Source organism: Grampus griseus (genome assembly GCF_964374135.1).
Source record: "Grampus griseus genome assembly, chromosome: 4".
Lineage (NCBI taxonomy): Eukaryota > Metazoa > Chordata > Mammalia > Artiodactyla > Delphinidae > Grampus > Grampus griseus.
Window position 1 is genome coordinate 29,897,628 of NC_138997.1, and position 24,300 is coordinate 29,921,927.

At 42.9% G+C, this 24,300-nt stretch overlaps 1 protein-coding gene across 4 annotated transcripts in view; it reads right to left on the reverse strand.

The window, feature by feature from the left end:
• The window catches only part of SH3D19 (SH3 domain containing 19), a 178,863-nt gene extending 155,518 nt beyond the window's left edge, over positions 1–23,345 (reverse strand). For all 4 annotated transcript variants that reach the window (XM_082652859.1, XM_082652858.1, XM_082652860.1 and 1 more), the window contains exon 1: positions 23,163–23,345. In XM_082652859.1, the coding sequence (XP_082508985.1) occupies positions 23,163–23,274 (112 nt within the window). In that variant the 5' untranslated portion in view covers positions 23,275–23,345. The remainder of the gene's footprint in view (positions 1–23,162) is intronic.
• Between the last annotated feature and the right edge of the window lie 955 nt (positions 23,346–24,300).

Below are 24,300 nucleotides of genomic sequence, written 5' to 3' on the forward strand. Positions count from 1 at the left end.
TTGCATCTGTGTCTTTTGGGGTAAGTCAACTTGAAAAACAATGTTTTTGGATAAATAAATACATTTAACAGGAAGTGAGGGTAGGTTTGGAAAGTTAAAGTCCTTGCTAACCCTGAACCTCACCTCTCCTCTAGGCTGCCACTACAGCCTCCCAACTGCTGTTCCCACCTCCTTACCGTCACTCACACCTATGCTCAAGTGCATTTGTTCTCCACAGAATTCAGACTAGTGTTTTAAAAATAAAGATTTTTAAAATGCTTTTCTCCTTTCTCCTGTTTACCACACTTCAAAGGCATCTCATTGCTCAAAGAATAAGAACCAAAGTCCTTAACAGGACCTACAAAGCCCTGCTGGATCTGATCCCAGGCTGCCTCGTCAGCCTCATCTGGCCTCACCCCACCTGCTCTCTACACTCCCACTTCCTCAAATGCTCCAGAAGCCCCTTCTCAGCACCAGACTTCTGTATCTGCTATTTCCCCTTCCCTGCTGTCTTTGCGTAGTTAAGTCTTACTGATCTCAGTTCATTCTTCACTTCTTCAAGGAAGCTGTTCCCAGCTCTCCTGACAAGAACAAATCCCCCCAATATACAGTCTTGCACTATGGTGTCCTCCTTGATAGGACTCAACACAGGTGTAATTTAACATTCATTTGTGTAACTGTCTAATTAATGTCTGTCTGTCTTACCAAAATGCAATGAGGTCCATGAGAGGAAGAATTTTTGCTTTTGCCAACCACTATATTCCAGTCTCAATAAGTATTTGTTGAATGAGTGAATGAATGAATGAGAAATAAACACACAATCTCTTTGTCTCCCCAACTAAGGACGTTTTGTTTACTGAGGTAGCCCAGAACCTGGCACAATGTCTTACACAAAGTAGGTTTTCAGATACAGGTTAAATAAAAGGATGAAGGAAAGAATGTTTTGGCCCCATTCTCTTTCTTACCTGTCTCCACCTCTGAGGCACAAAGGAACAAAGAGTACACAAAGCAGGTAAACTGAAATCTTTCTCAGAGACAATAATTCAAGCTAAGCAAGCTCTGGAATGATACAAAGCAAAGCAAGATGGCAGCTGAGAGAAAAGAAAAAGAGAAAGGAGGGCAAGAAAGGAAAATGGAGGAGAAAGGACGGACTAAAACCAAGAACTGGAGAAGAACAAATAGGAAGAGAAAACACAAAAATGTATGAGTCAGAATGACATGGCAAGGGGCCATAAAGAAGGTCCAGAAGGCCAAAACACTGCTTCCTATCATTCCTCCAGACCCTTAGGAAGCAATTGTTCCACAGCACGGGAACCTGACAAAATTTTCTCCTGAACCAAGAGTTGAAATGTAAACCTTTTGGAGAAACCAGGCCATTCAAGTGGGGAGAAAGGGATAACTATAGAAGAAGACCACATGACCTCACTGACCTGACCACTACTGGCTGGACTTACTAGGGACGACCACCTGACTTAAGAGCTGCCTAGGGCTTCCCTGGTGGCGCAGTGGTTGAGAGTCCGCCTGCCGATGCAGGGGACACGGGTTCGTGCCCTGGTCCGGGAGGATCCCACATGCCGCAGAGCGGCTGGGCCCGTGAGCCATGGCTGCTAAGCCTGCGCGTCCGGAGCCTGTGCTCCACAACGGGAGAGGCCACAACAGTGAGAGGCCCACATACGGCAAAAAAAAAAAAAAAAAAAAAGAGCTGCCTAGCAGGTAGGGGGGCAGGTTGGCCTAGCATCTTACCCAACAGATGCACTAAATACTGGACAATCCAACAGACCTCTTCTCATGCAAAGTCTGAAAATGGGCCCTACAGTATGTCAGTGTGCAATCAACAATATTAAGTGCCCACCATGTTCCAGGTATGTTCTAGGTACTGAGGATACCGCAACATATACAGTGCACCAAGCCTGCCTTCAAGGAGTTTACATTCCAGTGGGGGAGAGAGACAATAACCAAATGCAAAATACAGTCCTCCCTCAGTAGCCACTGGGGTTTGTTCCAGTACGTCCAGGGGTACCAAATTCTGCAGATGCTCAAGTTCCTTATATAAAATGGCACAGTAAGCTGACCCTCCAAATCTGTGGGTTCCACGTTCGTGGATTCAACCAATCCCACAGATGCAAAACTCTGGTTATGGAGTGTCAACTGTAAATGTTTATTATAATGTCAAGTACAAGAAAGTCTGATAAAGGAAGATAACACAGAAGCAGCAGATAAGGTATCAGGGTGTGGGACTCCACTTTAGGTCAGGTGGTCAAGGAAGTTTCTCTAAGGAGCTGACATTTACAAAGGCCCGCATGAAGGAGGGAAGCAAAACAAATACCTGAGAAAGAACCTTCCAGGTAGACAGAACAGCAAGTACAAAGGTCCTGAGGTGGGAGGATGAGTTAGCACACGGCTGTGTGTGTGTGAGCTCGAACAGAGGTCACTGCTGAGCGGAGGCCGGGGGACAGGGCTGGCAACTGGGAGCAGAGGGGGAGCAGCGCCCTAGGAGCCGCAGTAAGGGCTCTGAATCACATTCTCAGTGGAATGGGAAGGTATTGAGGGCTGAGAGCAGGGGAATGATCAAACAATAGAACAGAAGATCCCACACCACTGCTCATGGGAGTTTGCAGAGGCTGTGAGGGAGCTAGGATGGTACACAGGGTAGCTGGATGGTAGCAGAATTAGACAAGAAGCAGAGAGAAAGACAAGCAACCCCAGTGAGCTAACAAGCAAAACACCAGAGGACTACGGCACCTGAACATCAGTGAGGAAGGCTCGATTCCAGGAGGCTGTGGGCTGTTTCTTGTTTTCCCTGTCCCCTACCTGCACCACCCTTATAATAAGGCCCCATGAACCAAGGTGACACAAGCCCAAGTTTTTTACCATCTACTTTATAATTCATCACTAAGACACCTACCTTACTTCCTATTTGTTTTTTCCCTTCTTACCCAGAGCAATATTTTTCTCATTCCTTCCTCCCATTTCCACCTCAAGGCCTTATTTAATCTGTCCTCTATACCTGGAATGCCCTTCTCTTGTATACCTCAACCCAATCAATCTGTTGATTATTAAAGGAGGCAGTAAATATCTGAAAAACACACTGAAAGGACCCTAGGAAATGGTTTTAAAAACTAACAGGGAATGGGTGAAGTATACGGTATGTGAATTATATCTCAATAAAGTATTTTTTTAAAAAATGAGCAGGGAAGTTTTTTTCCTGCTTATACAAAAAACAACTAGTCTATGGTGTATTTAGGGCTTTCTAAAGATCTTCTAAATAATTCTTGTGATTGTATTTCAAGAAAAGGCTCAAAATAACTATATACATTTTCTGTTTCCATTGCTAAAACACAAAATATAAAGCTTAACCCAATATATGAGTACAGCAACTGGTAACACATTACTGGAGGACCAAAAAATCAATAAACATTTGTATTCACAAAACTAAAATGTCACACTTACTGGTAACGAATTTAGTCCATACCACTACTGACCAAATGAGGAGAAAATTAATAGGGACAACTTTACATCTTATTTTGGAGGTGGGCTCAATAGCCTTTCTGCCTTAAAAATCTATTTTAATTTGCAGAATACTTTATTCCTTGGAATATCTGCTTTAATATGCTCCAATTTTCATTTTCTTGTCTTGAGGAATTTTAATTAAGGTTGGATTTGCTAAGGTCTCATTTAACAAATAAAGCTATACACTAAGGCTGCTGAAATCCAACCAGAATTTTTTTTCCCCCAAAAGTGAGGAAATACAGTTACTTCCAGGTCTTCTATTCATATAACAAATAGACTATTTCAAGTAATCGCCCATTTTTTTCTTTATTTCATTAAATTGTAAAGTCACCCCCAACATGTAGCAATATTACAGAAAAAGGATTCAGAATAATAAAATGTGGACACTTTATTTTTATACTATTTCAACAATGGGTATTTTACCTTTTCAGATGCTTGGCTTCATCCTGAAGCTATAATATTCCCTACACCAAATTTGACTACGTACAGTTTATTTACATACTAGAAATCAGTTGCCTGAGAATTCTGTTAAACATGTTCCTTCTTCAGGAAGGAAGGGAAGGGAAGGAGTCATTCAAAATAACCAGAGATTAATTTTATTCCCTACAATCAATAATTGAGAGGAAATGTTCACCGTCATAAGAATAAAAGAAGACTGAAATCTTTAATGGGAAATTATTATTATTATTTTTTTTTTGCAGTACACGGGCCTCTCACTGCTGCGGTCTCTCCCATTGCGGAGCACAGGCTCCGGACGCGCAGGCTCAGCGGCCATGGCTCACAGGCCCAGCCGCTCCGTGGCATGTGGGATCTTCCCGGACCGGGGCACGAACTCGCGTCCCCTGCATCGGCAGGCGGACTCTCAACCACTGCACCACCAGGGAAGCCTTTTAATGGGAAATTCTAATTGCTTTCCAGGATAGTTATCCTCAACCAATCCAAATTCTCTCCACAGTGTCTTCTACCATGTAAGTCTTCACTTCCCATCTCCTTGTGGTTGGAATAAAGTGACTGAAGTCTAGTCCCGTGGCTCTTTGTGCCACTCTTATGACACCTAGCCCACACTGCCCTGTACCATAATTAACTTTGATAATTAACACCCAGGAGTAAAAAGAATAGGATGGGATGAGGCCCTAAGCTCCAAAATGCTAAAGGCATCCTGATTTTAGTGGAAATTAGAAGAGGACAGATTCTAGACACAGTTGGGTAGGACTGTGATAACATTTTGATTGGATTCAGATGTGACTCGATGGATTGGATGTGGGTGATGGGAGTGAGGGTGGTAATTGGAATAGGAGGATGGGAAAGATAAAGATTTGAAAAGAGAAATCAAGAATGACTGCTAGGCGGTCACAAAGCACCGGGCCGATCTCCCTGTGCTATGCCCATCTCCCTGTGCTATGCCGCTGCTTCCCACTAGCTATCTATTTTACGTATGGTAGTGTATATAGGGGTGGGATAGGGAGGGTGGGAGGGAGGGAGATGCAAGAGGGAAGAGATATGGGAACATATGTATATGTATAACTGATTCACTTTGTTATAAAGCAGAAACTAACACACCATTGTAAAGCAATCTTTAACTCCAATAAAGATGAAAAAAAAAAAAGAATGACTGCTAGGTTAGTGGCCTGAGAACAGCCATACTATTAAATAAAATGAGGAGGGCTGGAGGAGGAACAGTTTTCTGGGCTATCAAATGCAGTGACAGGCTGAATAATGGCCCCCAAGGATGTCCCTGTCTAATCCCCAAACCTGTAAATATGTTACATTACCTGGTAAAAGCAACTCTGCACATATGATTAAGTATGTTGAGATCTGGAGATTATCCTGGATTATCCGGGTGGGCCCAATGTAATCCCAAATCTTTTTAAAGAGGAATGCAGGAGAGTCAGAGTCAGAGGTGTTTATGAGACTATGCAGAAGAATGGAAGCAGAAGGAAGAGAGGAACAAAGATGCTATGCTGCTGGCTTTGAGGATGGAGCAAGGGGCCACAAGCCAAGGAGTGCAGCTGGCCTACAGAAATTTTAAAAAGGCAAACATGATTCTCCCTTAGGCCTGGAGATAAAACGCAGCCCTACCAACACCTTGATTTTAGCCCAGTGAAACTGATTCCAGACTGCTGACCTCCAGAACTGTAGGACAATTTGTAGCAATCTGTTACAGCAGCAATGGGAAACATACATACATGTTAGATTTGAGATGTCTATTAGATATACAAGTAGAGATGTTGAGGAGGCAGTCTGGAGCTCAGAGAGGACAGGACCAGAGAAAAAAAAATTAGAAGAATCTGTTTGAATTATGGACCCTCTTTCCCACATTACTCTGACCCTGCATCCCAAAAAAGCACTCATGCACAAACACAACATTTTTTTCATGAAATTTCAAGATGGTCAAGAACCTCTATACTCATGGAACCTCTAGAATAGTGTAAGTAATCACAAAGCATCCTGTTCTAACTCTGATGATTGTTCCCTCCCTAAGGAGGAGGAAACCAAGTAACTCTTCATTTAAAAAAAAAAATCTTTTTTAAAAAATTCTTTTTCCTAATTCTGCTTATAAAAAAAAAACCCCACAATGTTACAGAAATATCTAACATAGGAAGTTCAAATCCCCATGTACCCACTGTGTTCATCACTATCACCCTTTACATGTTCTCCTCTTGCTTAAAGATGTGGCCAACACACCTCTGACTCCTTTTTAAATGTTTATACAGATATACAGGTTTTTTTAACCTTGCTTTTTTCTTTGATTAAGCTTGCTTTTTAAAATTAGCTTATGATAACAGAAAGCTGGTTACAACAATTGCAAAGCTTCAGAGTTGAGACTTTTGATTCCTTCTATTAAAAATTCCACATAGGGCTTCCCTGGTTGCGCAGTGGATGAGAGTCCGCCTGCTGATGCAGAGGACACGGGTTCGTGCCCTGGTCCGGGAAGATCCCACATGCCGCAGAGCGGCTGGGCCCATGAGCCATGGCCGCTGGGCTTGCGCCTCCAGAGCCTGTGCTCCGCAATGGGAGAGGCCACAACAGTGAGAGGCCCGCATACCGCAAAAAAAAAAAAAAAAAAAAAAAATTCCACACAACTAAGCTAGATAAAAAGAAGGATAGCAGTTGGTTGATCAAAGAAATTTTGTGTCAATGAATTTTAAATAATGAAAACATTTTTGCCTGAAAAATTAAAATCACTAGAGCATCTTCAAAGGCAAGTATTTGGATTTCTACTATCCCCCTATGAGTTCAATGAAGCTATTTTTATTTCTGAAACAGAGAGCTAACATGAAAGACCTAGAGGAGATGGTATTTTTAAAAAATGCATTTGCTTCACATTCTTTTTGTCTGAAGTTGCTGAGTTGGTATCATAAGGAAAAATATGTTAGCTCACTTAAAGAGGGCCAATAAATGACTAGTTCCAAAATAGGCACATTTTAAACTTCTAAAAACAGGTCACAAAGAAAGTAAAACAAAACTGTGTCAACCCGCCTTTGGAGCCGATCTGGCTTATCCAAGCCCTTCCAAGAAGGAGCAATCCACTGAGCATCAGGACAAGAGCATCCTCAATACTGCACACAGTCAGCTTTGCACAATGCTTTTTATCAAGTGTTTGAATCTCTACAAGTGAAAAACGTCTGCCAAATACTATGTGAGTTCATAAAATATGCTCTAGAAAAATCTTTCTAGAAGAAAGATTATATTTTTCCAGCCATGAATGTAAGCTAAGTATAAGAGGACAGACCTGGGAATTCCCAGAAAAAAAAAAAAAGGAAGAAAAGGTTCAAGGCCATGCTAAGAAATTTGAGCTTTAAGGGGAAGATTAAATAAGACATTGAAAGGTTTTAATACAGAATAACATGATCAGTTTGCATTTTAGAAAAATCACTTCAGTGGTTGTGTAGAGAATGGATTACAGACAAGCAAGTCAGGAGGTAGAAAGGCTAGTTAGTTACAAGGCTGTTGTGCATGGGGAGAGATGCCTGGACAAGGGTGGTAGCAATGAGGATGGAGGAAAGAGGACTTAGTCAAGGGCTACCTACGGGATGTATTCAATAGACTCTGGTAACTGACTGGTTAGATATAAGTAATCATGGGGAGGGAGGAAGTTAAGAACTTCACCCAGGTTTCTGGCTGGGGCAACTTGAGTTGTGTCATTATATGGAACCCTGGAGAAGACAGCTTAGGGGTGAGAATGATAAGTTAAAGACATCAGGAGTCTATAAAAGAGAAATCCAAACAGATATTTACATTCTTACAACGAGCATTTATTAAATAAGCACATTGAGAGATTTAGAATATATTCCAAAAGCTCAACGGGCCAATTTCTAGTTACTTGTTAATTGCAGAGAGTTCATGAAAAATATAACACACAAAGAATTCTGAAACCAAGTTTCTGCCATTAGTTTCAGTCTGCTCACACCAGGGAACCCTTAAGGAGGCTGTGGTAGATGACGTTATTCTCAGTGTTCCACAGCTCTCCCTGCAGAAGGATGAGCCACCCACTTGAGGTACCAGGTGACTTGCAGGGTGTCCTACAGAAGGATTATCCTTCCCTGTACCACTAACACCCAGCTGGCCAAAGAAATGTGCGTAGAAGTAATATATGCCACTTCTGAGCAGAAGTTTTAAAAGCCGGCACATCGTTTGTCCATGGCTCCTTTTCCCAGTTAGGAACTGCTCCTCCAGCCAGGATCCCAGAATGAAGAAGACAAGTGAGGCTGAGCTGTAGCTCACCTCTGAATATACCTGTCATAAGATACTGAGCTTTAGAGGTTGTTTGTAACCACAGCATTAACAAAATATGACAGACGTATGATGGATAGAGGTGTTTAACAAATAACAATGTATGATTTGTATTTCCCCTCCTCCAGTTGAAATTTTCTGGTGATCTGCTAAGAAGCAATCTGATGGGAAAAAAGAAATAGTTGGCCCAAGTATCCCAAACCTGAAAGAAAAGCTGATAGTCTGGAGTCGGCAAATTTCTTCCGTTAAGGGATAAACAGTAAATATTTTAGGCTCACAAGCCATACAGACTCTGTTGCAACTACTCAACTCTGCAGATACGACACAAAAGCAGCCATAGACAATATATAAAAGAATGAGCGTGGCTGTGTTCCAATAAAACTTTATTTACAGAAACAGGCAGTGAGCCAGATTTGGTCCACAGGGCTATGGTTTCCAGATCCCTGGTCTAAATCCTTCATACTGTCAATGAGGAATCTAAGACCTAGAGATTAAATCAAGGACATACAGCTGGCTGGTGGCAAGCTGAGCATTACAATGCAGGTCTCTTCAATCTATTGCTTTAGAACAGGTTCTGTTGCGTCACAACGTGGAGATGAAATACACAGCAAAAAATAAGGCGGAGAACGCTAAGGGTAGGTTTTGATTATGTTAAACAGCTTTCAACAGTGTGGTTATAGATGAGGATTTGCTTTTCAAGTGATTATGGCTTTCATAAAAACAAGTGAATGTCATAAGATGGAATAGGTGAACGAATGATAAATTAGCCAGTGTCTGAAAAATGATCTTCAGAGGAAACACAATTATATACTTCCTTCCTACTGTCATTTTCTCCAATACTTATCAATCATTTCTTTTATCAACAGGACAGCATTTGCTATGGTCATTGCAGTAACTCATCTTAAGGCAAAACAGGTTTAAAAACATACCACAAAATGAGCAACAAATACACTAGACCAGAAGGCAATTATTTCACATGGTATTTTTCATTTATTTTCCTTTCTTTTAATTTCCAAAATAATACTCATTGGAGGAAACTGAATACAGAAGTATATAAAGTTAAACACTCCACACCCTCCTCAATTCCACTCCCCAGTGTTAACCCATGACTGATTTATATCAGGAGAGTGCAATAAAGGTACCTTCTCTAAGTCATTCTTTCAGAAACAAAGAGGAATATAGGTTTCCTGACCAGATATCCCTTGAAAATCATGTTTTAAAAAGCAACAGACAGGTTAGGTGTGGTCTGTGGCCTGGAATTGAGAAAAGCAAGCTGCCTATGCAGGGTTTAAATGGAGGGTCTTGACCCCAGCACTGTCACCAGATGAGTGAGGCTCCTCAAATACCTTGATGATGCTACTGTGGGATGTGCAAACACTTCAAAAATGAGTAAGACTATCCATACTTTCTCATTTGGTATTTTATTGGGAAAACTTGGGCCAATTTGCTCACAAAAAGATCAACTATCTTAATCAGTTTTTCTTTTAATCCATACTTTAGGGACATCAGTGACAGAGTAAAGAACTCCAAAAATCTGTCCTCCATAAAAGCAATTTAAAACTGGCAGAAAACTGGCAGAATCAACCCTTTTTGAACACTGAAAACTAACCAAAAGCTTTCAGCAACCACCTGATGCACTTAAGCACAGTGAAACACTTAATCAAGGAAAACTAGCTGGGTTTTGGTTGCAGTAGCAAGTTTTGTGGCATTTTAACTTACCCTGGTCCCATCCCCCATTCTCCAGCTCAGTGGAAGCCTTGAAAATAATAGCCTGCCCTTGAAAATAACAGCCTACACTCTTGGTACTGGTACCAGTACCAGTACCAGAGGGAGCAGAAAAGACCTCATTCACAAAGAACTATAATCATTTGCTTTGATTTGTCCGGTGGAACCCTGGAAGACCAGCACAAAAGACTTGCCTTTATCTTGCCCAACTCAAAACTCTCCAAGTGCTAAAAAGTGGCTAGCTCGAGAAAGCTTACTGAAATCATTTACAGGCAAATAAATATACTTGTTGCTGCTGCATGAGGCAATGGATAATAGTTGGGGCAAACCACAGACTAACCAAAGAAGTTGGGGGGAAAGGCTGAAGGATGAGATGCTTTGGGAAATAAGGGCTTTGAAAAGGTCCCACATATTCCTAGGAATCTAGAAGTCCATGTGCATTCCCAGGGTGAGTGCATGCTCAGAAAGAATCTGAGAGGGCCCTAACCGCAGCTCTGGCTGAACTACAGGCTCTGCACAAGCAGCAAGTGAAGGCTAAGGTTAGTTGTACACTGCTTGGCTGAGAGTTGAAGGTGTGCTGTGATACACACACAGAGCCCCCCTGCAAAGACCGGGAGATTCTTTTTTGGTTCTAGGCATTCATTTAAGGAAAACTCTGTCCAATCACTAGCTGACCACTAAGCTAATGAAACTGAGACTTCAGTGCCTCACATCACACAAAAATTACACACTCTGCAAAATTAGTTCAGAAAAATCACTAGACAAGCAACAACAATCATAATAGGCAGCAATAACAAACCCTGGGGAGGGAGAAGAATCTGATTCCAGAGTTGCTACCCTGTAATATTCAAAATGTCCAATTTTCAACAAAACATTATGAGGCACACATAGAAACAAGAAAGTAATGGCCCATGCACAGAAAAAGAAAAAGAAAAAAAAAACAATCAATATAAACAGTTCCTGTGGAAGCCCAGACATTGGACTTACTAGACAAAGACTTTAAATCAGCTATTTCCAATATATTCAAAGAGCTAAAGACACTGTTAACAGAATGAAAAAATAAACTGCAGACTAGGAGAAATATTTGCGTATCTCATATCCAACAAAAAATTTGAATGCAAAATATATAAAGAACTCTTTACAATTCCATAATATGAAAACAAACAACCCAATTTTAAAATGTGCAAAGATTTGAACATTCTTCACCAAAGATGACATAATGGATGGCAATTAACCACGTGAAAAGATGCTCAACATCATTATCCATTAAGGAGACACACATTAAAGCCACAACAAAGTATCACTACACAACTATCGGAAAGGCTAAAACAAAAACAAAAGCAAACGAGAAAAACCTGATAATACCAAGTGCTGATGAGGGTGTGGAGCAACTGGAACTCTCATTCATTGCTCATAATAATGCAAAATGGTTTAGCACCACTCTGGAAAACAGTCTGGCATTTTCTTGTAAAGTTAAGCATACACTTACATGTTACCCATTAAACCAACATCTAGGTACTTAAACCAAAGAAATAAAAACTTGTGTTTATGCAAAAACCTGTATGTTTACAGCAGCTTATTCATAAATACCAAAAACTGAAAATCACCTACATATCCTTTGTCAGGTAAATGGATAAACAAACTGTGGTGCATTAATACAATGGAATACTACTCAGCAGCAAAAGGGAACAAACTATTGACACAGTTAACATGAATGAATCTCCACAACAATGTGCTGGGTGAAATGATTCCATTTATATCATATTCTGGAAAAGGCAAAACTACAGAGACATAGAACAGATCAGGGGTTAAATGGTATAGAGAAGATATGACTGCAAGGGGCAGCACAGGAATTTCGAGGTGATGAAACTTCTGTATTCTGACTATGGGGGTGGTTACAAGAATCTGTACGTGTATCACAGCTCACAGAACTACGCACCCAAAAGAAGTCACCTTTACTGTATGGAAATTTAAAAATTAAAGGAGAAAAAAGACTGCAGGGCTTCAAATCCCAGCTCTATTTCTCTTTGCCTCGTTGTTCTTATTAAAAACCACCTGACTTTCTGTGTTGTTAAAGGATTACGCGAGTTCCTGGCATACGCTAAGCACTAAATTGGTGAGTGATCAATAAAATGTTTTGTTCAGACATGCTAAAAAGTTGGTACTTTTAAAAAACCCACTGCAAGAGAAAGAAATCTAGTTTTTAATTAAAAGAGCAAAGAACTGAAGAATATTGGGATTAAAACCCCTAATTCTTCATCACCTTCACTAAACATTCATTGGAAACCTATGAGGTGATCAGTATCAAATTACGTTCTTCAAGGTTTACAGAATCCTTGAGCTCAAGAAGCTACTGAAAGGCTTGTTCCCAGAGCTACGTGGGTATTGGCCGTGATATTTCACACGAAGAGCAAACGCGCTCCAATCAAGGCTTAGTACTCAATGGTGGGTATCACTGCCTCTCTCCTGGGAAGGTGCCAACTCCAAGCTCCTTTTCCCGAGTCGGGGCAGGTCAGCATCCTTGGACTTGGTGCTCGCTGTGCTGCCCTACATCCCATCCATCATCAGCCGGGTCCATCCTTCCTCGAAAACATCCTTAACATCCACCCTCCGCCCATTCCCCACAGATAGGGGGTTTGGAACTTTTTAAGAGGCAGCAGCTGCTGTAAGTAACGACGACTCCCATCTTCCCAGTGTCTCCCTCTTTACCTGAAAAGTAGCCTCCTTTCCTTGGCCAAACGTCCAAATCCACACTTGACCTTTCAGAGCCGATGCGACTGGGACCCAAGATGGCTGCGCCCTTGGATGGGGAGGGGCCACTCGCCTCCCAGAGGAGAAACCACCGCGGCCAAGGTTACCCTAGACGGAGGCCGTTAGGAAGGACTCCGAGCGCTGGACTTGACATCCATTTGCTGCCCCTCAGCCCAAAGCCTGATGGCCAGCCGTACTGATGCCGCCAAGTGGCATCTAATGCTCATCACTGCTAAAAAGGCAACAGGAGGGCTTCCCTGGTGGCGCAGTGGTTGGGAGTCCGCCTGCCGATGCAGGGGACACGGATTCGTGCCCCGGTCCGGAAAGATCCCACATGCCGCGGAGCGGCTGGGCCCGTGAGCCATGGCCGCTGAGCCTGCGCGTCTGGAGCCTGTGCTCCGCGAAGGGAGAGGCCACAACAGTGAGAGGCCCGCGTACTGCAAAAAAAAAAAAAAAAAAAAAAGGCAACAAGGAAAGATCTGGCGCGTCAGAGCATATTGCTTCGGTGAGCCACGAGCAGAGTAGAAATTCACTCTCCACAGTTGCCCGTGCATTCGGGTTAGAATAAAATGTAATCAAACGAACAATAAAGACAACATTACATCGTTTAAAAAATTCTATTCTATTTGACAGACATGTATTGAATATATGTGCCAGGCACCGTTCTGCGTTATGGGGCTATAACAATGAACAACATAAATCTTCCCTCGTGGAACTCCTTACTGCAAGAGTGTCCGCATGGAATCTGCCAATTTTACCTTCTCTCCATTCTAAGAAACCTCAGAACATCCCCCAGACCCAGAGTCCCATCTGACAGAATCAGCTGCAGGCGATGCTCAAATTCTCGTGTGGGACCACGAGAAGGGACCAGGGATGGGCCTGAAAAGTTGGCTACTATATACTTTGTCATTAGCCTCTGAGGTCAACCAGCATGAGACCCCTGCCCCAAAGGGGCACTCTGTGCAGGACCCTGACTGGCCAGCCTACTTAAGAGTCTCTTTCTTAGGGAGGCTGACTGTATGTAAGAAAAACAAGAGTCAATGATTCGGTAAGTTCAGAAGCCATGGAAGGAGACAGAAGTGAACTGAGTCACCAGAATGGTGGTGTTAGTAACACAAAGAATAACAGCCTTTGCAACTTACAAAGGAATGTTCTCTGGGGTAAATATTTGCTGTCAGTTTCCTAGAGCTAGTCTTATTTCCAAATGACTTCCAAGGCTACTTCCTGTGTCTTCCAACTTACTGGAGTATCCTTATAAGCTGCCTCCCGTCAGCTGAGGTTGGCAGAACAGACCTCCGTTTCTTGCAATCTGAAAGAACGTTAACTATCACATACGTTGCTTTCCAGTTACTTCAATGATAGGTCCTTACATCATTCTTTATGTGGAGTCTTCTTAGGCTATGGATAACAGAGGGACTGAATAAAATCCATGTATAAAATGCATGGTGGATCCCATTTATTTATTCTGTTTGACTAAAAGGCATCACAACATAAATTACTTATGATGGAAAAATATTACGGTTCAAATTACAAGAAAGCACACTGAAACCACTCAACATCACATTTTTTAATAGGACACTAAGCCAGTGAGTCTCACCTCACATAGAACTCCCAAAATACAGTTCTCTAGATACTATTCCAAAAGTAATTAATCAGGAAAATCTGAGCGTGGGGTCATGAGTATAGGTCTTTTTAAAAGCTCCTCACTTAATTCTGATGCCCAGACAGCACTGAGAACCCTGGCACTGAGATAGAGGTAATTGAGTACCTTGTAACTCAAAGTGTGGTCCAGGGACCAGTAGCAGCAGCATCACCTGGAACTTGTTAGAAATGCAAAATCTCAGGCTCCACCCCAAACCTACTAAATCAAGATCTGCATCTTTACAAGATCCCCAGGTGATTTGTAGGCATATTAAAGTTTGAGAAGCACTGTTTAAAGGTCCCATTGCTACAGAAATGCGAGAAATACCACACCACGTTTTAAAGTTGAATGCCTCAAGAAGAAAGGAGAAACAGGAATACAACAGCATAACAGATAAAATGTTTGTGATATTAGGCATTTCACATTATTAAGCATCTAATTAAGAGTAATATTCAAACACAAGTCTGCACCTTTTAAAACTCGAAATACCACGCCTTATTCCAAATGAATTTCACTTACAAACCACACCTTCCACTGGCAAGAGTTATGCCTCAACGGAGTGACACAAATCTACCTTATAATCTCCAGACAGCTCATCTCCACTGAGCTAGTGTGTATTAAGGGGGGGGGGGGGGTCCTTGTGAGGAAATAAAGAAACAAGGGTGGTGACAAAGCAAGAAAGGGTCATTTACATGGGTGGCCCCATGCTGAGGGAGCGGCCTTCCAGTTTTTTGTGAACACCTCTGTACTAGTTTCAAAGGACTCTTTGGAAATGGTGATAGTTATTCTCCACATGTGCAAATGTTTTCTTCTGTGCCTTGTTCTTGGCCGGCTCTCAGAAAAAGCATTTACCTTTCTTCCAGTATAGCGATTCCTTGATTAATGTATCTTCAGAAAACAACACTCCGGTACACTGAAGGCAGCCGTATCGGAAACAAACTCTGAATCCTACGCAGCAGCCCCGGCATGAGTTATACGCTCATCAGTGGTGCCACTGAGAATCTGCTCGTATGCATATCAGAGCAGGACAAAATCACCTCCTGTCACAGCTTCTATTTATTTGTTCCCTGAGAGGTATTCAGACCTGGCACTCAGCAAAATGACAAAATCAGAAAACTGTTTTCAGATTCTATAGGTTTCCTTTGCAGTACCCTTAAACTTGTCCAAGTATGACCATGACCCTCTTCAAGAAATGTACATCACTCATGAGAACGTGACGTTTAAAAGCGTGTTTCCCATAGTAAACTTGTATTTAGAGAATGAATAATTCCCATTCAAAAGATGCAAAAAGGGAGGGGCCTTTAAGTTATTTGTCCAAGGTCACATTATAATAAAGTACAAAATAGCAACAAGAACCTAGGTAACCTCATGTTAACAAAAATAGCCTGGTGGTAAGGAGAGAGAAATATGATCAAGTCAGAACTTTTATCAGTTAGGAATTGCATTCAGCTGCTAATTAAAAGACCTAAGAGAACAGTGGCTTAAATAAGACAGAGTTTATTTTTGCTTAAATAAAGGAGGAGCAGGCAATCAAAAGCTCATATGATGACTCTATTACCACTGGAAACTGAGATTCCGTCCATTTTTCTGCTCCACCATTCTCAGCGCTTGGCTTCCATCCTCAAGATAACCTCATGACCCAGGATGGCTGCTGTGAGCCACACACCCTTGTTCCTGGTAGGGGGATGGAAGGTGATAAGGGCAAAAGGATATTCTGTGCAGTTGAGTCCCCTTTAAAGAATTTTTCTAGAAACCACACTCAACAACTTTTTCTTGCCTCTCATTAGTAGGCTGGGTGAAGCAGTTTCACAGGTGGGTACCTTGCCACAGTCAGCAGTATAGGGTTCCACTGCCCAAGGAAGACGAGAATAAATACTGGGTAGGAGTCTGCACAGAATCCTACTCCATAGCTTTCTAGCTACGTGACCTTGACTAGATTATTTACCCCCTCTGGGTAAACACCCCCTCCGGTTTCTCATCTGCAAAAATGAAGGAAATCATCCCACCTATCTCATAAGATTGGTACGAGGACTAAGTGAGGAAAATACATGGAAAACAATTAGAATGCCACCTGGGACCTAGCACACAATAAATATTATCTCATTATTGTTTGATTATCCTAGTCCAGGGCTTTTCCAAATTCCTCTCATACTCGGACTTCCTCTCCATTTCCAAAATTGTACCTGCTGATACTCTAGTGTGAATGAGTCTTAGTCACAGGTCATCTCAAGTTGGATACTCATTTCATGCCTTCCTTTCTAATTATGAAAGGAAGCGCCAGACAGCAGCACACATGGATATTCTGGACAGAACTGGGTGGAGGAATTGAGCTTACAGTCCCCAAAAGGCAGGGTCTAAACACAATCCCAAGGCAGATGTTTGGAGAACCTGAAGAAACTAAGGTGAGAGTAAAAAAGAATGATATCTCCTGTGCAGAAGAATTCTAAAAGATGTATGTAGATATTCTACCCCCAAGGAGGTGGAGCCTAACTCCTGATTCCCTAAGTGTGGGTTCTGCATAGTGACTTCCTTTACTTCCTACAGTATGGGGGGCAGGCGCGGGGAGTGGTAACCTTGGCCTAGAGAAACCTGAAAAACACTCCCTCAGCCAGGAGATCAGAGTCAACATCAACAGTTATAAATGATGTTATTATACCCTTAATATGTGGTTAAAATGGTACTTTACCTCCCAAACACCCAAAAGTCCAGTCTAAACATGAGAAAAACATCACACAAATCCCCACAGAGTAACATGCTACAAAATATCTGGTCAGTACTCCTCAACACAGTCAAGGCCATCAAACACAAGAAAAACCTGAGAAACCATCACAGCCAAGAGGGCGCCCGAGGAGACACAACAGCTACATGTGATGTGGTGTCCTGGATGGGATCCTGCAGAGCAGGAAGACATTAGGTAAAAACTAAGGAGATGTGAGTAACAGGGAAATCTGGATGTGAGGTAGATGGGAACTCTCTGTACTATCTTAACAATTTTTCTGTAAATCTATAAAACTATTCTAAAACAACAAAGTTTATTTAAAAAAAAAATAAAACAATGGTTTACTGCCTGTACACCCCTCCTCCACCATGCACCCATCCCCACCCAAAGGCAAGCTTAGAGTCCCTAAAGGTGAGGCCTACAGCTGCTGAGGGGCAGGAATGGATGTTGAACCTTCATACAAACGAGGGGGCCGGGCCTCCTTCCTCCCCACCTTAACGCTGCTCTTTGCTCTGAGGCTACTAGACATATATTTTCATCTTGTACTTCATGGATAATACTTTCATCATACCTATGTTCAGTATTATAAACTCCCCCAGAACACATCCCATGTTCTCCACTGATGAAGTGAAGTGCCCATCTTGAAAGGCAGGTCCCTGCGGCACAACTTAAGCTAACGTGACTGCCTTTTTCCCAGTGAGGCGACATCTTGAGTGTGGCACCTTGGGCTTTTCCCTCATCACAAGGACCCTGCACACCGGCAGGCTTCTGTAAACCGAGTCAGAAGTTATTTTCCTCCTCATCCCCTAGAATCATAAAATGTAATGTTGGAAGCCTCATCCTTTCAATTCATAAGGCAAAAACTAAGGCCCAGAAAGATGCTGTAAATTGCTGGAGGCTAAAGCTAACTGAGAGAGACCCAAGCGTTCTCAGGATAAGACTCTAAGTACCATTAAATGTAAAGCTGAAACGATCTGAGGGAAAATAGTTGCCCCCAGAATGTAACATGCCAATGACCTTATAGAAGCACTGCATGAATAGTGGCAAAATTAAAAAAAGAAAAAAAAAATGAAGGGATGCACCCTGGTTAAAAAGAGGATGTAGAGTCATCAACTTACCTTTGATTTGTTGAAATCACTTTGAACACAAATAGTTATGTCACAAGAATGAGCTTTTCATTTGTGATGATGAAGAAAGGGTAAACATCAACGACAAGCCACGTTAAAATAGTTTGTATGGTGCAAGGAATGTCAAATGAAGAACTAGTCTCAGTCTTTTGGGGTCTTGTAAGATTGATATATTTCAAAAAGATGTATGAACTCCAAAGCAAAGCAACTACATTTGATTAGAAATGGTGAAGATGCAGTTTTAGCTCCTTTTTCTCTGGCAACCTGAAACCCCATAACTATTGCCAAAGGGAGAAAAATGTAGACTCAATGAAGCATCAGATATTTTAACAAAAATATACATCAATAAACACTAATAACTTTATAGGAAGTATTCACTACGTGCCTAGCTATGTTCTAAAGGTATTACATATACTAATTCACTTAATCCTCAAACCCTATGCAATAGGTTTTATTAATATTCCCACTTTACAAATAAAGAATGGATGTACAGAGAGGTTAGGTAACTTGCACAAGGTCACACAGTAAGAGGTAAGCCAAGAAATGAACCAAGACTGCCTGGTTCTCTTATGCTAAACTCCACTTGCTAGTCACCATGGACTACTTTATACTCTTATTTATTTCTTTAAAGTATATTAGTCTTACCTTCCTTAATTCTATGACATGTTCTTTAAAAGCAGGGAGCCTATTTTATATAGTTCTTTGTATTCCTTGTATTTTCTACACCTGACAGGGTAACTAGACAGGTCTTCTAAAAGAAGTTGGTGAGTGCAGGATTTTCAAACAACGTGTATATATATCCATAGTTTCTATGGGACTTAAAGTAACTTCCTCAAAATCAATTAGACAACTTTGGAATTCTAATAACAAAAACTGTAAGATGGTGGCCCAGAGGAATTAATGCAGTTTGCAAAACTACACAACTTACTAGACAGAGCCACAAACTCTGGGCCATATGACCTAGCATGCTACGTGAATCAAATTAAGGAAACGACAGTTTGCGCTCCCCTGGTGGCGCAGTGGTTGGGAGTCCGCCTGCCGATGCAGGGGACGCGGGTTCATGCCTCGATCCGGAAAGATCCCACATGCCGCGGAGCGGCTGGGGCCGTGAGCCATGGCCGCTGAGCCTGCGCGTCCAGAGCCTGTGCTCTGCAAGGGGAGAGGCCACAACAGTGAGAGGCAAAAAAGAAACGACAGTTTATGACTTGAAACACCCAAAAGAGGTAACTGAGGTGCAGCTATACCTAGCTGTATTCTTTTAGATTAAGTCTTTTAACACTTCTGAGGCTGAATTTACTCGTCTTTAAAATGGGAATAATAAAAATGTACCCTCTTCCCTCTCAGGTCGTTGTAACAATCAAGTTCCATGAGGCTGTGAAAGCCCCTCCTAAGCAGAAAAGCATTAAAGTATTTCTAAAATATAACAAGCAACATGCAGATAGAAACGTGTGGAGCATTAAAAGCAATTGACTTGTACTTGCAGCCAGTGGGATAGCTTGGAAAAACATGGACTTTCAGGTCAAAGAGACCCGGATTCAAGTCCGCATCTTGGCATTTACTGGCTGCGGGATCTTGAGCTAGTCACTTAAGTATTTTTGAGCTTCAATCTTCTTTTTTAAATTTATTTTAAAATATGTATTTATTTATTTTGGCCACACCAGGTCTTAGTTGTGGCATGTGGGATCTTCATGACGGCATGTTTAGTTGTGGCATGTGTAGCTGCGGCATGCAGGATCTTTTAGTTGCAGCATGCAGGCTTCTTAGTTGCAGCATACATGTGGGATCTAGTTCCCTGACCAGGGATTGAACCCAGGCCCCCTGCATTGGGAGCACCGAGTCGTACCCACTTCAACTATAAAATGGAGAAAATAATACCTCCCTCACAGGCGCTAGCATGTACGAAGCAACTGGTTCATAAAGAATACAAAGAACTTTATTCTGTGACCTCATACTGACAATATTAGTTATTTTACTCAAAACACACTGGAGAAGTTGTATCTGTTCTTCTAGCATTTACCATAAACACATCAACATATAGAGAGAGTACATTTATTTAGTATTTACTAAACCCTATTAAGTGCCTACCACTCTTCCAGGCGATTAAGGGAGGACCTAGAATTTTGTATTCCCTGCCCTTTGGAGAAACAATATAAAAATGCTGTAGGTCAGTCAGAGGTTCTCAGACCCATTTGAGAGTCTGAAGAAAGCTATGGCACCTCTCCACAAAGAAAGTTAACAAAACTTTAGGAGACAATACAGAAGATATAGGAGAATATCTTCATGACCTTGGGGTAGGGAAAGCATTCTTAACCAAGGGGGACAGTGAGGGGAGGAGGGACACTAACTACAAAGAAAAAGATTCATAAATACACCTACGTTAACATTACAAATGTCCACATCAAAAGAAACCACAAACAAACATTTTTTAAATAAACCACAGAGTGGAAGCAGATTTTGGAACACATGCAACCAACAGAAGTTGAGATTCCTGAGCAAGTAAAGAACTCCAACAAATCAATAAAAAATAAGCAAAAAGTGTGATATGAGAATACAAAGAAAAGAAGTTACAGCTGCATGCAACAATAGGGATAAATCTTACAAACTTAATATGGAGTGAAAAAAGAATGACACTAAAGAATAATTACAGGATGATTGCACTCATAAGAAGTTGTAAAATAAGCAAAACTAAATAATATTGTATAGGGATGCACAGATAAAACTGTACAGGTAAAACTGCACAGAAAAGCAAGGGAATAAAAGTAGTTCCCTCAAGGGGAAGGAAGAAGCCATGACTGGGAGAGAGTAGAGTTTGCTTCGGAGAAATGATAATATTCTATTTCTCAACTTGGGCACAGGTTACAAGAGTTTTACTTTATGATTTACAGGTTTTATACGTTCTCCTGAACGTACATTACAAAGTAAAAAAACACATTTCCACAACCACACCTAAATTTAGCATGGAGAGAAGAAGTTCACAGACTCCCTCAAGTCCATAAACCCTAATTTTAAGGTGTCAACCTCTGTGAGATCAAAGAAAAACGGAAAATCTTTAGACTGTGAGGTGGTGGAGGGAGGAGGGAGCGGATGAGAACAGGAAAAAGTGAAAGATTAGAAAGATGTTAAAAAGAAGAAACATGAAGCCTCTGGGTCAGTTCCTACTTTCTCACTTGGAGAGAGAACATCCAGCACAAAACATAACTAACAAATGCCCAAGCTTGGTAAGGAATGCTATGGAGTCTGAAAAACACACGGGAACTAATGAGCAGAAAGAGGAGCACAGCTTGCAAAGAAATGTAAACTATTAAATAATGTGTCTCAAAAGAAAGAAGCCCGATAACAGCCAGTTTAACTCTCTGCCCACTCCATAATATCTCTGCCCCTCACCCCCTAACGGAGACAGGGTACACTAAATGGTTAGAAACTGCAAACACCAATTTCTGAGTGAAAAAGGACACTGTGTCACGTATCAGCAAAATATTATCATGGAACTTAGAAAAGCTTCTGGTAGCCTTGGGAAATTAAGGAACTGGGAAAAACAAGTTACAAAATGCCATTTCCACCAGCCTTGGAATAAATACACATATTGCAACTAAATGATAAAGATCTATCTGGATCATATCTAGTCTGACCTCGGGTACAGCTCTGCACAGTACCTAAGTGAAGCTTTTTGCTGAAGATAAGAGGAGTCCAAGGCATGTTCAGATCAGTAATTTAACAGAGGAACATCTTTGTAAAGTTTTTTCATTGTATTCTTGCAAGAATTATTTACTCATATCCAGCAATTACCCATTATTTCATTAGGTCTGGGTTTATACTGAACAAAACTATCAGTTATCTTCAAGACAGCTGGCGTTCGTGTGGTTAGTCAAACGCCTCCTTTCGATGGAAAGAGTAACGGGCAAAAGGAATTATTTTTAAGGCTCCAAGATTGACTATTTCTTCCTGTTCCACTCAAACTCTTTCCTTTCATCCCATTTTCTACCCTCCAGTTGTTCCCCACAGACCCATCATCTTCTTTTAATTCTTCAACTTTCTCTTAGGTTAAGGGAGCCACAGAGAAAAGCTGCTCCACGGCTGGGTGGAATGTTCACCATATTCCACTTTCTAAAGGGGCGTTAATGAATGTTCCCATCTGAACCTTTCTCACGGCCTTATCTCCCTTTTATTGTCACCTCCCTAGGTTTGTTCTTCCCTCTTGTTTTAGGATACCTGGCTTATCCAGTGGGAACCAAAGACCAAAGAATGTCCTCTCTATTCTGTTTAATTGAAAAGCTGCCCAGGAAAGAGGGAAGGGGTGTGGAGCTACACTTATTTACTCTTCCACTTCTGCGCCAAACTATTGATCCGCGCCGCCTCTGCGCACCCCCAAAACACAAGTTACAGGCCCAGAAATGATCAGTCCAAGTGAATCGCCTTTTGGAAGGCTATATTCTGGACTGGGGGGTGGGGCTGGGGGGGTCATCAAGTCACTCTAAAGCAAGTCCTATAGAAAGTAGGTGAACTCGGGCGGCCCTGGGTTGGGAGGACAGTCACAGGTCCGAAGTTCAAGAGGCACCGAAACCCGCCTGGACGATTCGCATGTGGTTCGACCCGGTTGCGACAGCGGAGGCAAACCTATCGGGAGGAGGCATTCTCCACTGGCCTCTGACTCATCCAGAGATAAATAACCACCCGGGCCACAAGTTCCAAGCCAGCAGCTCGTGGATTTAGTGTGCATGGAAAATTTGTAGTTTCGGCTCCAGGGTCACTAGCAGGTAGAGACAGGTTTGAATTTCCTCGGGCTCGGCCGCAAAGTTCGGATGGAGATAGAAAAGCCACTCTCCCTCCGTTCGCCTCCTAGAGTTAAAGGTGCCAGTCCCCTCCCGGCGGGCGAGGGAACCGCCGGCGTCCGGGGCAGGACCTGCGCGGCCCCGGGACGCCCAGCCCTGGGTCCCCGGTGCCCCGGTCCCCCCCTCACGCTGCCCGCGCCCCTCACCTGCGGCCGAGTGGCCCGACAGCGCACGGCCCCGGGCGCGGCGCGGGCCCCCGAGCTCCCGGCGCTCGTGCAGCTCTTCGTCCTCGTCCTCCCGCCGCCGGCCTTCAGCCATCGACGAGCTGCGGGCCCCGCGCGCCGGCCGTCAGCTCCGGGCGTCCCGCGCCAGCAGCCTCCGGGCCTGGGAGGAGGCCCCAGCGGGGAGGAGGCGGAGGAGGCGGCAGCGGCGGCGGCGGCGGAAGCGGCTACCTCCGCGGCTCCACCTGCAGCCCGCGGGGGAGCGGCCGGGCGCGGGCCGAGCAGGTTTCCCCGCCTCCTCGCGCGCCCTGGCGGCCTCTTTCTCACAAGCTCTGCCTCTCCCACTGTCTTCCCCCTTCCTCTCTCCGTCAGCCCGCCCCGCAGAGCTGGAGCCGGGATCGGGCGGGGTCTGGCCGGGCCTCGCCTCCTCGGGGAGGGGTTACCGGCCGCCGAGGCTGCCCCAGAGCCTCACGCGCTGCAATCACCCGCTCCACCAAAACAAACATGTACAAAATAAATAAACCGGATAGGAAGGGGGGAAAGAGGAGGCGGCCTGGCCTCTTCCTGCCCTTTCACAGTATTCCGGTGTTAACAGGAAACCCATTTGCTTGACACTTAAACCAAAGGAGGAGGAACCTGCCGGTAACCGGACTTGGAGAGCTGGGGCAGCTGGAGCCTCTGAACTTGGGAACAAACTCGCTTGGAGTTTGGTAGCGCCTCCGCAGTTGGAGGCTTTTCTCTTTCCCTCTCTTTTTGCCCTTTCAAATCGAGCCTCTGGGCAGAGCCCAGAGGATTTTTAAGGCAGTGAATCGACTCTGTATGATACTATAATGGTGGATACATGTCATTACGCATTTGTCCATTCCCACAGAATGTACAACAGGGAGGGTGAACCCTAATGTAAACAAAAGACTTTGGGTGATTATGATGTGTCCGTGTAAATTCATCAGTTATAACAAATGTACCACTCTGGGGGGGGTGTTGATAATGGGGAAGGCTGTGTAGGGGTGGGGACAGGAAGACATGGAAAATCTCAATCTTCAGCTCAGTTTGGCTGTGAACTGGAAGTGCTCCAAAATATAAAGTCTAATTTTAAAAAAGTACATCTTCTTCCTTAAGAGCC